Source organism: Colossoma macropomum, unplaced genomic scaffold (assembly GCF_904425465.1).
Source record: "Colossoma macropomum unplaced genomic scaffold, Colossoma_macropomum, whole genome shotgun sequence".
Taxonomy (NCBI): Eukaryota; Metazoa; Chordata; class Actinopteri; order Characiformes; family Serrasalmidae; genus Colossoma; species Colossoma macropomum.
In genome coordinates this window covers 25757758-25776193 of record NW_023494804.1, presented here as the reverse complement: position 1 = coordinate 25776193, position 18436 = coordinate 25757758, and the positions used below count along the sequence as shown (strand labels likewise).

Genomic DNA, 18436 nt, shown 5'->3' with positions numbered 1-18436 from the left:
TCTCCAGGGTTGGATGATATTCAGTTTTCAGAATCACTAATAGCTCTTTTTTTCACCAACTTTTTTTTTTTCAAACTTTCTGCATTATCGAATGGTTAACATGTAAACAAAGTCATTCAGAGTGGTTAGATGTGAAATGCTCCATTCTAGAGAAACTTAACGAGTCAGAACTGTTCACAGTGGTGGTGATAGGAACCAGATGTCCCAAAGGGTTAATGCCTTTAAATGCTTTAAAAGACAGTTATTACATGAAAAAGGTATGAATAAGCTGCCTGATGCCCAAGACATTGTTTTATTATAGTTCTGTGATTGAAGTTTTGTTTAAAATTTATTTTTTGTATAAACTCCATTTTTGACAGGGCTTTCTAAGACAAAATAGCACCCAAAGAAAACTTTTTTTACAATCTACTATTTTACCATCATCAGCATCACATTAAAAAAACTCAAGACACATGTAGGTTCACTGACCATTTTGGATAATGAAATGACTATATTTGCGACACTGCAACCCCAGGGGTACTATCAGCACCACTGTAAAGAAGTTGGGAAGTTTCTCTACAATGAACCATTTCAAATCCGACCACTCTGAACTTTGTTTACATCTTAACCACTAAATTATAGTCATTTTGACAAGCCCTTCATAAAGGCCCCATATAATGGAAAACCGAATGTTTTGTTGCATAAGTTCCAAAAGGTACTGGTCACTCTAGTCCATACAGCCACATTATGAAAACTGCAGAACAGTTCTGAATTCACATGATTCCATGGATCCAAATACATTTACCTATAATCCACATATTCAGCCTACAGCAGATCAGCTTTGAGCCTTTACACTTAAGATATATGAAGCATGTCAGTTCATTGTGCTTTTTAAACAAGGGCAGCTAATCAAAACAGGGGTCATTTACATATTAGTCATAAATGCAGAATAACAAAAACAGCCCATTCAGTCTTAAGTAAGGGATAAAGAGAGACTGGAATATGGCTGTAATTCTTGTAATGCAATGCTTATTGAAACATAACATCACAGAATAGTCACGTGCACCTCAGGGAAAGAAATAAAATGCAAATTTCTTGAGATAGACAATATAATCAGTGATATCTGAGTGATATTTTAAAAACGGATGCTCATCATCATAGTTTGGCAATAAACAGTTTCTTCTAAACACTGGCAGCTGTCTCACTGACAGCCTAACTGCAAGAAATAACTTCTTTTTTATTGTTAACTAACAAAGCGGCAAAGTATGAACTTCAAATCAAGCTTTCTGGGTAATAAACCAAAAAGGACACAGAGTGTCACAGATGCAAAACACTAATCTTCCACAGCATCCTTGGTGCTTTGCCAATGTTCATCTCCACAAGACTCAAGGACACACAGAGGTTGTTCTGGTATTAACAAGAGTGTTGTAATAGAAGTGCTTGCTGTCTTAGTTTGAGCATAATTTACTTACTTTGTCCTACTTACTTTCAATCATGCAGCTTTACCACACAATGCAAATGAGCGGTAAGCCTTGGTAAAATATAGAAAGGCCAGGAGGCAGCTTGCTAAAATGCACACAAAGTGGAAAAGTGCACAGAAGTCAAACCACCACCTGTAAATCTGTAAAACATAGCAGCATTTGCATGTATGTGTGGAAGTGGCTCACTTGTGTTTACTGTTGTTGCTCTAGACTGCAGCAGCTGAAACTTTACTGTTCAGAACCAACCAAATACCTAAAATTTTAGTGGACGACGCTTTACATTGTGGTAGGACAATAAACTGGCACAAACCACTACCACAATATTGGACTTTTCACAGCCAAAAAGTGGAATATACTTCACCTGTTAACTGTCACCCCAATTTTGCCTGAAATGGCATACCCAAAATAAAAGGAGTACTGTTCCCACATACCTTGGGGTACAGCCATGATCTTGGTCTTTTCCGAAAGGTATGGATTACTGACACAGAGTAATGGAAGCTACAATGGAGGAGTTTACTTCCACCTGACTCACAGATCTCTAAACTGATCTCTGACTCCTGCTGTACAATCAAGAGCACAAGTTTAGGATTATGACGTCTCTGAGAAAACCAGGCAAAGCACTGAAAGTAAGGGCCCACAGATGTGCTTCGGTGCTTATGTTGAAAATGAGACGACTGTAGCTGCTGTGAATAATGGATCATAAATTGGTTTGTGGGATCGAATTCTGAGATTTCAAGCTTTCTGAAAGTATTGCTGAACAATTTGATGCATAAAAAATGATGTTTAAAAACCAAAAGTGTGCTTCAACAGAAGAGTGACAGTACTGGTACAGTGATCTAGACAAGGTTAAAAGACCAAGCCAACCACCCAACTTCCACCCTATCAACTACACATAATACATATTACTTACTAAAGACAAAAGTGAGAACAAAAATCCCATAAAACAAGCAAAAACTGAAAATGGGTGCATTAAAAGCTTTGTAGAGCATCGCTAGGGATCATGGGTCACAGATTTCAGGATGAGAATAAGAATTTGACATAAGATTACTTGTACAAAAATGTATGGTCCTGTAGAATAAGATGTAGTTTATCTAAGCCATATATAAACACCCCTGGAATAAAGCCAACATTCTGCACTTCACCATCAAAGTCACTGTTTCTTTGCAATGTGCTGGAACACAGAGCGAAAACAACAGAAATAGTGTGACTGTCCAATTGCTTACATAGTCCACTTTATTTCTGTGTTTGGTAAGTACAATTTGGGCCTAGAAACAGACTGACGTCTTTGCAAAGCATTCCTGACAGAAACAGAAACAGTGTCTGCTTCTTTTCTGACATGAAGAATCAACTTTTTCTGGACCAAGTAAAGTCATTTAAGGTCAGTGTTCCACTGAGTCTGGGTGACAGGAGCCAAGAACCAAGAGCTGACTACAGCATCAACAGAGCTTCTGTCAAATGGCTTCTTTAGATACTGTCTTCAAAAGATGGTCACTGTGGCTGCACAAATCAAAGAAAACACATCTTCAACTATATCACACATACAGCGCTCCTCTGAAAGGTCAAAACTGCAAAAAGCTTTACTTTAAAAAGGAGCGTCCCCATCTAAAACTGATTTAGTGCAGTGTTATATCTCTCAGCCTTATCAGTTTGACTGAGTTCTCAATTGTATTATTCATTTTTCCTTTTGTCGCTGCTCCTTCACTATAGTGTCCATCATGTATTAAACAAATATAATCATATAATCATTGTGGTGTCAATCAATTTTGACTTCAAGCTTAGCTACAGACTAATACATATAACAAAGTTAGTTTCAGTGTAAGCCTTACTTCAATCGTCAAATAAAATAGTAATGAAAATCTTTATTCAGCACAAAAAGGAACATCAAAGACAAGTTTTTTTTTCCTCTACCCTTTCAGCCACAGAAAAGGAGAAAAACTGAGATACGATGCGTTGGTCACATGGTTTGTCACATCAGAATGACAAGTAACCTCTAGCATCTCCCTAAGCACTGTGGAAGGAAAATACATTTTCCTAGCTCATGTTATCATTATATTTTCTTGACGGTTTAAGATTTAAACCACATTCAACAAACTGGTTTTAACATTTTATTCCACATTCCTTGAACTAGAAAATTAACTTATGAAATTCCCATTTTTCTCATTAGCTTCTGCTTCAAGTAACTCTACTGCAACACACTATGCATAATAAAACACGTCAGTAAGAGGAATTCCCTAGATCTGCTGCTGGGCTAAATAAGTGGAACTCTGCTGGCTCGGCTGTCTGTTTCCTTGGAGGAAGCTGAAGAGACATGAAAGAGAAAGGAGTGGCAGGCTAACAGCTGGTTGAGCTCTGTCTGTCTGTCTCTCTCTCTCTCACACAGGCACGCTGAGGACACGCAGTCACAACACATTAGCATCCTCCTGGTGCTTCATTCTCATTGTGGCAGGTGCAGCCCAGTTCTCCACACAAGTCTGCTTTGTCACGATACGAGATCTGCAAGCCCTTACTCTCCATTCAATAAACGCAGCAGAGCAGCGTAATTAATTTAAGAGCATACGCAGACTACAATGAGTTTTGGATATGCTGAGTTGGAGAGGAGTGGAGTACATCCAAAGATAAAAGAGGGTTAAAATGGACTAAGTGGAGTCAAATTCAAAAGCATTTTCAAATACATACTTTCAAATTATTAATCACTTACACAGTCAAAGCGTGTGGGCTCTGGATAAGATGTTCAGAGAAAAAAATCCTTTGGTGCCAAACGTAAAACATATTTTACAAGTCTTGCTTGACCCATTTCCTTTGACCATCAGGTTAAATGATACTTCATTAAGATGAAACAGGAAACATACATTATCAGCTATAATATTTTTTCGTATATTAATAAATGTGTATCTGAGATAACTATTAATCTGAAAACAATAAATCACTGGAGTCTTTGCACAACCACACATTTAAGAGTGATTGAGTGGGTTTTCATATGAAATATGAAGAAAATAAAATCATTATTGCGTAAAGAAACAGGAAAGAGTCTTTGATGAATAGGGGTGTTACAGTGTGACATTTTCATGAAATGATAAAGCCAAAAATATCATGGCCTCACAGAAAATAAGGTATTAACTTACCATTTAAAGCTGCACTTTATAAGATTTTACTGAGTCAGTAACGTAAACTGTGACTGTTTAAAGTCACTCTGTAAAGCCTGAAATACACATTTAAAAGTCAGAGGTGTGGGGAGTTTTTTTTGACCATGTCTTTTGTTTTTTTGTGTGTTACCGTCACATTCACAGGCTCAAAAATAAGGTCCAGCTCGATGTTTAGGTCTCAAATGCAAAAATTAACAGTATATTGATGAACACGTGATTACAAAAGTAGTAGTTTTCCTCAGAAAACACATCTTTCACAAAGTTCTCATTGAATACTCTTTCAACACACACAGTCATCAGATTCATCTGTTCAGAGCTAATAAAGCTTGAGCTGTCAGAGGTTTGTAAATTTAATTCCAATTGTATGCCGCCTTTTACAACTAGCATCGTCACAAAGCAGCTTCAGAGAAAACTGGAGAGTGCAAGCCAAGGGTGACAGTGGCAAGGAAAACTCTTAAGAGCAACAACCTTTGACAGGAACTAATACTCAACAAAAAAGAAATCCATCCTACTCTGGTCGAGACCAGTGAGCAAAACAATAACACAACAACACAATAAGAGTTCTGGAATAGTTCATTGGGATGAGTATGAATATATTATAATGCATAATGAGAGAAAAAAATGACACAAAGTGAGCCTAATCAAAAAGCAGCAGTGCTCATATTTCCAAGGCGTATCAGAGGTTATCTGAAATTAATGTGCATAAGAATTAAATCCATGATTGCCATGAGGAAGCAGCCTGTTCTAGTGTATTTCAGAGTGAGTCAGAGGCTCGAATAGGTTATGAACTATGGGTTAATGGAAGATGCAGGAAAAATAACACATACAGTAATATTTAGAAATAACCTGTATTTTAAAAAAGTCAACTGTCTGATCGTATACCGCGACTTTCTGTGACACCATTAACCAGCCTTTTCATGAGCATCAAAAAAGTAAAGGAAAAAAAAGAGGCAGGTGAGGCAAAAGAACACCTGTTACCAAGTGACCAGTCATACCAGTCAAACTGGACAGACAAAAATAGAAATCATACTTACAGCTTCATACAGTGAAATGAATTTGGCCTCTATCTAGAATTTGTATGATATCCAGCATAAACAAAGTGAAATTGATTATGAATAAAGACAATATTAAAGTACTTGCTTACCTAGCCAGTACGAATGACTTCATAAAGTGTCACAAAACAAAGTTTTTAAGCATCAGTGCTAGTAAAACTGCCTTTGTGTTAACAGAAACCAGAGCCAATGAATCTGTCACCAATTTACCAGTTCCTCCAGACAAACACAAAGCTTGAAAGGACAAAGTCATTCATCAAAATATTCTGAGTCCTGGCTGGCTGAATTCTCGGCAGAAAATGTCCAACAGTCACTCAAGGTCTAAATAATGTAACCTTGGCCTACCATTTACCCATAATGAACCTGAGCTTTACCTGAGCTCATACTCTGCAACGAGTGCCGCTGATTCTGCCCTTTACTTCTCATAACATATGACTGAGACCATCATAATTCGGTTTACTAGTAACTAGTTGAACAAATGATGTGCTTGTTGAAGGTGTAAGTAGCAACAGTTTGACTCTAGCTGGGTCTGAATTCAAGTAAATAACTGTCACAAAAAATATGTGAACAAAGCTGCTTCCATCAGCTGTCTAAATGAATAAAACTTTCTATGTCATGTCTGTAAAAACACTTAAAATCGAAAAATATGGAACAAAGTTTACAGAGAATTCTTCAAAAGGAAACTCTGATCAAAATGAAAAACAACCAAATCTGTTGTAATCTCATCTACTTGCCTCAGTTAATCTATGACAAACGTTTCCAGCTCAAAGACTAGAGAAAATCCTTCTAATGATTTATCTTGAAGGTGGAAGGAACTTCTGAAAAATTACAGCTGCATTTGATGGATTTTTTTGGGGCAAGCTTTTTTGAAAAATGTATTTATCTTTAGTTTTCATTAGCTGGCCAGATAGCTAACATTACCACTAGCAAGCCAAATATCAAGTCTGTATTTTTTAGTATTTTATCAGTGGTACATCAGTGGATTTTATTTATTGGCATGGAGGGGGGAAACAAAATTGTGAATTCAATGCTGTGGACTATTAATATATTATTATGCAGAATATTATATAACATGACCAAAAATAATATGAAATGCTAGTTTTTGCTCAGAATGCATCTTTTAGATTGCAACTTCTTGTTTCTGTTTTGTTGAATTTTATGGCTATATTTTATACTGTAAGGGCACTGAGACAGAGTGCACTGGCAAACATAACGGCTTAGGAAATGATCAGCACAGACACCTTATGTCTCTTTACTGACTGATGTCAGTTTGTTTCTTTGATATGTTTTCATTTCTTCATTAGTGGACTGTTACCTATTGTGTTCTGCCAAATATTAAAATATTAATCTCAAGTGAGCATACGTTTCTTTTTTTGGGGCAATTTTAGCCATTATTTGCCCTTTCCATACAGTCTTTTGTACTTGTTTTAATGCATTAAAATTCAGAACAAATCACATGGATGGAAACCTAGTTCTATCACCTGGCTCAAATAGATTAATAGTGCCCATTAAAAGTGCCATTCTGAAGTGGCACAATCATTTTGACTTCCTTTCAAAAGACACATTTTTGCGACATCTTATTTAATTAAGAGGATACTGAAAGCACCACTCCATTCTAATTAAAACCAGAAGCCCACAAGGCTTTCGAGCCCAGGGAGACCTACTGTGAGCAGGTAATGAAAAGCTTATGAAAGCAACAAGCCAATCCAATCTGGCAGCAGCAGAGGCACCATGACAGAGGCACAGCCAGGGCATTCCACTTAGTTGGAGGGCATCATCATATCTTCCACTTGGCCATGTCCAGAGCCAGGCCAAATTATTGCCATGCTGTAGTCTATGCGTTAAATTTGCTGCAAGGGCGAGGTGTGTTCGTTTTATTAAAAATATGGGGGAGGGAGGGGAGAGGGGGGAAAGATGCAGGGGGTTATTTAAGTCTGCTGAGAAGCGTTTCTTGGCAAACCCATTTCCTTCTTTCTCGGGTAGCGGAGCTTATGCCCAATATGACTGTGTTCCGGTCTGCTGGTGCAAGAATAAGCTTTTGCTGCAGCTAATGTGCCAGCACTGGACGTGTCAGAGTGACCATGAGAAAGGATTGTCTTGCAGGTGGGCCACACACTCACACCCACTGGTAGCAAAAAAATGACAGGCTGTTTGAATGAGTCTTATTTTTCTTCTCCTTTGAAAGGTATGGTAGGGTGGGCAAAAGGCGTTTCATCTCCTTTTTTACGGTTTAAAAGGATATTCCAGCTTTTCTCAACCTAATCTCTATCTACTGCATCTGTAATGTATAGTTGATTACCTTGGAAAATAATTCCAACTGAAGAAACAGTCTACTGGTTTCTAATACAACTCAGTAACACATCACTGTAGGGCAGTATTCATAAGGTTTCACACCACCTATATAAGCCCTTCATGACAGCTGACATGGATACACATTCACCAACCCTGACATTAAGTTGACATAACATCTGTCAAGTGATTTTTTTCTGACATTAGGTTATCATGACACTTTCTGAGGTGAAATGATAGAGTTTGCAGCTCTGTGTGTCATAGTGAGATAATGCTTATAGGACACAGCTTGCTAAGTGAGATCGATTGGTTGAACAAAAGTGGGCATTTTTTTGTGACCTTAAGTGAGTTTCATGTTACCATTTATAAGATTTAAGCTGTCACTTCATCAGCATTATGTCACTGTGATATGTACTATACTACACTAAGCTACACAAAGATCAGTCAATGTCATGACAACCCAATGTCAGACAAAAACTGATGTCATCTGCCACAGCAGTGGGTGGTATAGCCAAAAATTAATATCACAGTATATATCACAGTATAGTGTAATTCTGTATTTTTTTTATATAGAATAAAAACATTTTGGATGCTTAAGTAAACCTATTTTGTAGAATAACGGTGGTGATATAGTCAGGGATGTCCCTTCACTTTTAATGAGAACTATTTCATCGGAAAAACAGAAATTAACAGTATATAAACAGATGTCAATACTGCATTCTAACCCTAAAAAGATAAAGGTGAGTGCACATAAAGCACACAGCGGCTTCTCTGGACTCAGCAAAAACGGTCCTAAATATTGTTTAATTTCAAAATTTCTCACATCATTTGTCTCACTTGTGCAGCTCTTACACTTGAGTTTTCATTTACGTGATGAAACAGATGCTGCTGGAATTTGGTAAATACTACCAGAAAAGCATGCTTTCAGTATTAGCTGTAAAGCTGCGGAGCCTCTCGGCTTGTGGCCTGAGACCGCGGCATTGCCTAAGGCTGGCGGCTGAGCGAGGGGAGCTGTACGCACATGGAAAGCCAACTAGTCTCCATGCAAGGCTAATGGCTAAGCTGGCTCTTCGTTCCACTCTCTTTCCCCTTCAAGACCAAACTCATTAGATTTTGATGTCTGCTCCTTCTAGAGGTGGGAAAAATTATATTTTGTTAATATTGTGATAAATTTTGTCACAATTTGTTTTTTTGAGCATGTAGTGGGGATCGTCAGTACTTGAAGAAGACTACATAGAGAGCACAAATAGGCCTGTTTAATTAGATTAAGTGCAGTTTGTAAAATACTGAATAAAAACCATTGTAATTGTGAGTTTTATTATGATTATTATAGTATTATAGTTTTTTGTGTACATAACACTACATGCTCCATTTTGTCTGTTCCAACTTATTAAACATTAGAACAACAAAATATTGTGCATCATAAAAATGATATCTTTTTTCGCCATATCGCCCACCCCTAGCTCCTTCGACATCAAACTGGACTGACTTATCTCAGAGTGCAACTCATTACACAGGAGGTGAGGAAATTAGCATGTACAAAACATGCTAACTCATAAATAAGTTGTGTTCTCTTTGTTTATTTGTGGAGTAACAGTATAATAGTAATGACAAAACTCTTAATACCTGACAATATAAATGACAATAACTCTTACCTCTAAATACCTTTATGAAGAATTTTAACCAGCATACAGAATGAACCAGAATATTACCTACTAAACTGACATCAAAGCAGACAAAAGCAGCATTTACAACAATGACTTTTGGAATAAGCCTTTATAAATTTTTATGGAAGTTTTTGTCAGTTTTCATGACAGGTGTCATGTAGCCTTGCGCACACTTCCCCAAAGTAATATGCTCTCTATGTAGTCTTCTTTAAGCTACCTAAGTCAATGGCTTTTCTGTGCTTCTCCAAGTACAGCAATATACTCAATTATTCCCTGTGGTAAACATCTGCATGATACAGACTGAAAACACTAAAGTATTCCTTTAAGGTATAAAATGGTTGCAATTGGAATAATAGCTGACTATTTCAGAAGAGCAAGCTCAAGTCAATTCACATTATGTGGAGGAGAAAACAGGCTACTCTCAGCAAAGGGTGAATAACCATACAATAACAGAACAGCTATTTGTGATTTATCCCTGTTACTGGTGATAGTAGTAGTAGTAGTAATTCTATCACAACTGCTTTTTTCCTTTCATGAATCTGATACTATGGCACACACACAAACACACTCTCACAGCACAGCTGCCAAAATGTGTGCTATTTTGTAACTGATCCCACCACCTGTTAATAGACTGACGATTCATTTCAGGCTGCTGCCCCCAAGACCTACCCTTTTGTCTCCAATGACAACATCTAAGCAGCTCTAATTAATCTAGGGCAAAGATGTTTTTGTCCTTAGGTTATAAGTCATGGGGTATATCTATGAAGAGGTGAATAATGTAGCACAGTATAAAACCCAAAGATAATCATACTCTTTAAAAATTTAAAGAGTCTATATTCTATATTTTTCTCGTACGTCATTGTTCCCTGAGGTCTACTCATATTTCTGAGGCTTTATGTTTCAAATTTTTGATTTATTGTTACATGACAATTTTCCATCCTCCTTTTATTCCATACAATTAAAGCTATTAAACACTGAAATTGTTACTTTTAATTTCAGACTTCTCTGTCCTGACTGAATAACCTGTATTGTGCCTCATTCAAAAAAGCATTATGGGCTAAAAACACTTCTTCTAACTGCAGTGTGAATGGGTGGGCTTAAACTTCTGTAGGCTGAATATGTGCATATATGTAAATGCACTGTTTTTTGTGACATCAGAGAAAACAAATTCAAAACAGGCTATTTTTGCTTGTTGCACTTAATTTCCATATGTAGGCTGTGTGGACCAGGTGGTGAAACTAACAATGTTTACATCCTACACCAAATTCTGTTGTTTAAAACAAAAAGGAAAACCAGAATGTGGGCCCTTCTGATTCTGAACATATACAATTACCATCTTTAACCATAAATTTATGGTGGAAGTAAACAGCCTGCTGCTACAGTCTTCTTGTAAAGCACCCACCAGGACAACACAGGGACAAAATACAACTTGCTAGTTTGTGGAGGGAGTTGGTCTTATGTTTTTGTAGTTTGTATTATAAAGAAAAGGCAAAGGTTCAATCAAAAGTCTATCAATATACTTGTTAATAGCCTGACAATCCATTTCAGGCTGCTACCCCCAAGACCTCCCCTTCTGTCTCCAATGACAACATCTAAGCGGCTCTAATTAATCCAGGGCAAGGATGTTTTTGTCCTTAGGTTATAAGTCAATGGGTATATCAGGTGTACAAATATCAGGTGGGTGTACGCTGAACAGCCACGAAGAGTTGTACTGTAAAGCCATAGAGATCAAATGATCATTTGTACGCGGTGGGCCAAAATAGCGTTTTGGATTACCAGATCCAAATGCTCTCAGCTTTCAAACAAGATTACAAGGCCGGCCTGATGTGCCTGACTTGTTTTATCTATACTATCAAGACCCAGCTCATCTTACACGTCATATCATCACATACGATCCCACAGGACGTTCACCTGAGTGCCTGTGGATTTACCAGCTTAGGAGGTGAGGCAGTTAAACTTACCTTGAGTAGCTCTCTGGGGAAATCTTGTCCTGCGTTCAGCCCATCCAGGTTATTGATGAATTCCTGGCACGTCATCTTCTTCCCAATATTCTGCAAGGTGTGAGACACATTTATTACTCTGATAATGTAGAGGGACTGCAATACATCACCCCAGCAAAGCCTTATTTAACCCCATCAGCAGCATGCTGTCTGTAGCCATCGATAGCAGACGGAACCTTAGTAATGAATTTGTTCTCAAGCTGGGATGGCGATGCTATATCTCAGCTTCAACTCCCATACCACGGCATCGTAACATACGTGCATCAATCACTCTCGGTTTCCTATCAATACAGAGCTGAGCATTAATGCTGTATTAATATTTCAGTGCAGTCTAACCGGAGCAGTGAGCAACTGCACGGAGAAAATGAACAGCACCATGTATGAGTGCTATGAAAAATTATTATTATTGCAAAGCTCACATGATGTAAATTTCAGAGACCTGAATTCAGGCTTGATTGAACAACAGTCGGAAGAGGTTTCAGGCTCAGGTAAGTGGCAAAGGTGATGACAACAATCCATTACAATCTGGAACTAATCAATTATCATAGAGTTGTATTATTTGAAAGTACAGTACGATTACCAATGAACCCAACAGAGTGTGTCAACCAGCCCCATTTATCATAAGTGATGTCTCTGCACTGTGAGGCTGTTACATTCACCATGGAAGATTTTCTCTGCAAGCAATCCTTTTTATTCCAGACAGGTTCCCATCTTTTGAACCCACCTTTCAAAAATATGGTACACATCCTCTTTTAACTACAAAATGTCTCTCGGTGCTAACTCGCTTAATCGCAAGGGAGACAGTGTATAAAACCCATGTTAAGGCACTGCTCATCCCCCATTTAAAAGGTATTACTGCTAATCCACCTCATTTAAAAAACAGGGAGGGGATTTCATTCATTTAAAAAACACAGATGGATCAATTTCTGTCTCGCTCATATTAATGGTTAATAATATGAAATGTGAAAAAGTTCACCTCAAGCAATGCGCAGCCTGTTTTTACAATGAAACAACCACAATACAGACTAGCATGTAAGCATGCTTTAATAAAAGCTCCTTTAAAACCTTCTAGTTATATCACCATCAACAAGTTCATCACTTCCTTTGTTCAACTTGTATATTCAGATCAATATAAATGGACCCTGCATGGTATCTGGTTTCAGAGCCCTACTCAATATTTAAATTACACCTGATCTCCGGTTGTGTTTCTGCACTTGCGCAGATGTAGAATATGAAAGATATTAATGTAATGCTATAAAAGATAAAATCCAGGTGTCCTTATGTTAGCAGGTTTTTTCCTCCTGACTCAGTAACACTGCGTCTTTCCATTTTAACACAAAAATCTTACATAGTGCAGCTTTATTTTCATGATAATGAACTAACCTACCACAGTTTATCACTTTCATGACATTTAAATAAAAAAAACTACAAAAAAAAGCTAAAACAAACTACATTCTCATTGCCATTTTTAAATAGCAGTACTATGTAGGTGGTTATACAAATACAATATGGTTTATAAAGTAATAATTAAAGAATAAAATCAAAACTCTCCACACATTGATGATCACTGTATAATTATCATATAGGCCTCTTTGCAGTTGGGACTGAATCTGAGAACCTGCCTCAGCCATGCATACCACAGTTTAACAGTGATTAATGTGGAAGTCTGTACTTTAAAAGTAGCATTTATTTATCAACCACTATAACAATGATATTTTCTACTAGCACTCATTGGAATAACATTTTCCCATGTTAATTTACTAACATTCTACAGCTCCAGTCTACACACAGAGATTTGAAGCTTGTAAGAGACATTCAGGTAAAATATTTTCATTTTAAGTTCTACATTTTAACTTTAAGCCTGACTATGAATATTACTGGATTAGCCTCTTAGCAGTCTGCTGAGCTGCTTGTTGAACAAAACCGCATTCTTATCCACAGTAGTTTTGGACCTTTTATTTTATATAGACAGAAATTGCAACTGCAATAATATTCATGAGATCCTGCAATTTTTTCATCCTCCAAGCCTGGTGGGATGTGAGTTTTCACTGTTTTTGATGAAGCAAAAAGTTCTGGCACCCTCTGCTGTGCTGTGTCTGCACAGTGTGAATGTTTACCTGTATCTCTGATCCACTCAGAGCAGAGACTGTACATTGTTATCAGAGCATGACAGTGTAGTGGGAGTTCATGAATAAAGCAGAGCTAATCTGTGCATCTAATAAATCTGGCAAAATAGCAACTTGTTTGATTAAACTGCAGTGATGTTATTTTAAAGTGTCAATGATGACGTTACAGCGCGTATTTAATATTACAGTTAACTGAATTACTAAATACTGGCAAGTCTAGTGGGAAAGCTCTCTCTCTCTCTCTCTCTCTCTCTCTCTCTCCGGTGCTGGGACACAGGATGGGACCATTATATATTTTAATGATACACACAATCACAGTATAGAATGCAATTACACTCTTTTCAACATTAATAACTTCAATAACCATGTACAAGTACCAGTCACGGTCAACAACCTATGGCATCTTTGCACTACTGTACAAATTCATGCTGTAATACAGTGTAAATAATAGCTGATTTTATGTTTCCTCAGACTAAGCAATACAGTCATATGGAAAAGTTTGAACACCCCTGGTCAAATTATATGTTTTGTTGATTTTATGCTAATTTTAGTGTACAAGTTATATTTATTTGCTGAGTTTAATACATTGAAAAAAAAGAAAACATAAAATACACAATAATGTATATAACCTTTACACTAAAATTCAGCAAATAAATAGTAATTGCGCATTAAAATGTGCAAAAGTGTGTTCTCTGTAGAGCATGCATTAACTTAATTTCACGCAACAAAATGTAATTTGACCAGAAGCACCCAAACCTTTGCAGATGCAATACCGAGTGTATGGAGGCAACTTACTAGCTAGCTCGAAAACCATGGACATTACCTGGAATTAAAGGCTAGGGAACACCTAGATAGGGGGTGGGAACTGGAAATAACTTACACTGGGGAGCATCAATAAGTGTGTGATTCTTACAGTATTCTTTCAGTTTTATTTCTGCACGGGGCTTTAACAAGACAGCTAGTGCCTCAGATTCATGAGGGCTGCATGCAGTCATTTCAGGACAAGGACACTTCACAATAAAAGGCTTGCAATATACTTGCTGAAGCAACCTGCTATCCATCTGAACTCACATCTTGCATCCTCTTAAAATCACATTGTGTTCCACCAATCAACAGGAACACCAGCTTGAACACAAATAAATTTAACACTACACTATACCAGACTCAAAACGTTAAGAATAAGGCTGAACACAGATTTCACCTTCTGAATGCCGGACCCTGGTCAAGCGCATAAACCTTTTTCTTAATGTGAGGGACAAAGGCTAGAGGGAGCGGGCCTCTGAATACTAAAATAATGAGCAGACGGTGTTTGTTCCAATGACTTTACGGTTTCTGCCAGCACCAGCCGAGTTTGTAGGTGGACAGCGCTGACAAATGTTCAGACTGGCACAAGATATCAAAGCACGACACAGGGCCTGTGTCTAATATATACAAGTGCGAAAGGGAGCAAATGCAGATTCCACTAGACCTTCGACACCACTTTAATGTATGAAACGATGCTCTAGCCTACAGTCATACAACACTTGTGTATAAGGGGACTGTTTTTACTGTCTTGTACAGAATGTTTTCTATTTTATGTGCATATTGCTTGAAAAGGTCCTTACACTGCACTGAAAAATGTTCTTGATTCAATTGTGCACATCAACATAAATTAAATATGTTACATAAGTAGCTTTGTTTTTCAGTTTACTTACAATAACTGTATTGATGTTGTATATTTTATTCATGTGGAAAAGATGAACAGCACTACGTAATAGTCAGAAATCTTTTCGTTTTTGCAGTTAAAAACAGCCCAAATTTTATCCAGTCAAAATGAAACAAGTATATTTTTCAGGAGACTTACAAAGATATTAAATATAAAATGATCTTACTGCTTAAGGAAGGGGAAAGTCAAAGGAAAACATTTGTAAAACAAACAAAGGCGCTGCTGGTATTTTCAGAACAACAGACTGACCACTCCAGAGTCCAGACCTCAACATCACTGAATGTGTTTTGAAACTACTTAGACCATGGGAAGCAGAAAATGCAACCAACTTCTAAGAACGAACTTTAGAGAGGTCTGTAAATATTCCTGCATATTTCTGTAAAAAATTAAGGGCAACAGGGTGGACACACTGAATGCTGAAATATTTAAAACTATATTTAGTTGTTGAAGCCTCTGTGTAATTTTCTGTTAAATGTGTGTTTTGTACTTTTTCCCGACACGAAAAATAGGTAACTTACTGGTTGTTTTGAATAATTAAATAAATGAAGGGTGGTCTTGCGCAGTATTGTACATATACGAATCAATGCATTACAGTGTGTTCCGAGAATCAATGATGTAGTGATAATGGTTACTATTTTGCAAGATATTGGACAGATACAATGTCTTTGCAAGCATTTACAATTCTGGGCAGATATATAAATGATGATGCATTCATAAAAATGCTTTTAAAAAGGCCAAATCTCGTTACAGCCACAAAGATGGGTGAAACACATTGATGGAAAACATATGTAATATCAATTTTTGCTGTTATTTTGAAATCAAAGCAAAGCACAATTTGTGAGGCTTTGCCCATGCAGTGCTTTTGAAATGGACAGCAGATAAGTCTTTCTGGCTGCAGGCTGATGTGGTCATTTGCTTTGCTTTTCGTAATGTCAAAGCTATGCAGCACCCTAACAGAAAAGCCTCAGTGTGCACGACCTTCGCTGGACAAGAGGGAATCAAATCCCCAGCCTTAAGGGAAAAGGCAAAAGTAATTAAGGAAGATGTTTCTTATCGACACCCGTTTCAATCTCGGTGACTGACAGCAGCGTCGGCCCACGCAAGCACACTGCTTTCTTGGAAATTTGAATAAATAAAGAAAGAAAGAAATGAAGAAATAAATAAAATAAAATAAAAACAAAACAGGGCCAATTCTGTGTATGTGTGATGAGATTACAAGGGATGCTTTCTTGGCAAAAGAGCTTTGCTTTGCCAATTTCACACAACTTTACAAAGCACATGCAGCACCTGTGTGAAGGCTAATACCACAAAAACCAATCTTTTAAATCAGGCGTCTAGCAAACTAGCGCAGCGTGGGCGTGAAATATTGGCGTGTCCATGGCGCATATGTGTTCTATTGAGAAGGAGCCAGAAAACGTCAAATCCAAGATTCGCCACCCCGTGAGTATAAAGACACATGAACGAGCTCCGTGGAGACAAAGAGATGAGCTATTCTGAGGTGCATGTATAAACTGTGCACTCACTTCACAGACAGTAATCACTGCAAATGAGGAAGATTAAGTCGTTACTGGGGAATAACTTTCTCACAAGGAAAACGTAGCGCTTGAGAACTGCACACTTTATAGTTCCAACATATAAAAAAATCCGACCTAAATCTATTCATCTGCCTGCATTTTTAAATTTAAGAGCAGTGACATAGAAAAAACAAAAGAATTTACAGCCCATCAGTCATCTGAATGAGACCTGAGCAGAGATCTATGAGATATGGCACAAAGAAAAAGGACTGAATAGGAATGAGGAATAAGTCGGCCTCAGCTAATACAAAACCACACACCGAGATTGACAGCTGCAGGTTTAAAATTGCAATAATAGGAATATAAAAACAATAGGTGGGGAAAAATAGGCATAGGAGAAGAAGAGTAAGGACAAAGAAGTTTCAGCAACCACAGTTAACCTTAATCCACGTACCATCAAAGCACGTATTTTTTGCATGCTGGTCCCAATTCACATCAAGCACCCACGACATAATCAAAGGAACAATCCAGCTAAAATGAAAATGTAACCTTCGCTACACCTGAAAACAACCTTAGCTGCATCCTATAGTGGCATAACGTGTCTAGAATGAGATTTTCTGGTTCAAAGACCCCCCTCTGATGAAGTATTTTGAAGAGGGGAGGAACTACACTGGCACATGGGACATCTACATTTCTTTTTCCTCTAGTTGGCAAATGCAGAACGAAACCGGATATCTCATGTTACTGATAGGAAGCTGAATACCTTACTGAAACCATATAATGGCAGTAATTGTCTTCTAATCATCATTACAGTGGAGAAAAAGAATGACTCAGAAATTACTTCAGGTCAGGAGGACAAAGAGGTGGCCATCTGGCTATCTAGATACCTTAGATACCTAGTTTTTGTCTCCTTTTTGTGGATAAAAGGGTTAAAAAAATGCTAATTCAAAACATCCAATCGGCAATTAAATTAAGATAGAACTGTTGACCAAGGGACAAGTTACACTAATGCTAACTTGCTTGTACTGATTAGCCCTTAGCTCAGTAGCTAGGTTGGCAGTCATGATTCGCCGATGCCAAAGGGATTTTTACCGGCTGCATGAAACATTAGTAAAAAGCATGCTGGGTACTGTTGTGAGAGAAGTTTGATGAACTAAACCATGAAAACTGCATAAAATTGTAAATTATGTCAAATCAATGAGGCTGAGGAATGTAACAGAAAATTACATAACCTGACAAATAACATTAAGTGCTAGTTTTAGGCCGGAATGCTCTGTTAAACCGTGCAGCAGTCAAACAAAATGTTAACTTTACCAAATCCACAGACTAAATGTGAAAATACATTTTCCATTCTAAAAGTCCACCTTCGTGAACAGAATAGGCGACTTTGAAGGTTCACTGCACTCCAATTGTAAGCCACTAAAACCCTGAAGTAGGCAAGAAGAAGCTCTGTCTGCTAGAGCTCAACAGCAAGAACTGA

General features: G+C 37.6%; 1 protein-coding gene across 5 annotated transcripts in view; it reads right to left on the bottom strand.

Annotated features, from left to right (window-relative positions):
• The window catches only part of psd3l (pleckstrin and Sec7 domain containing 3, like), a 164653-nt gene that overhangs the window by 66678 nt on the left and 79539 nt on the right, over window positions 1–18436 (bottom strand). For all 5 annotated transcript variants that reach the window (XM_036595147.1, XM_036595146.1, XM_036595145.1 and 2 more), the window contains one exon: window positions 11573–11662. In XM_036595147.1, coding sequence (XP_036451040.1) covers window positions 11573–11662 — 90 coding nt within the window. The remainder of the gene's footprint in view (window positions 1–11572; window positions 11663–18436) is intronic.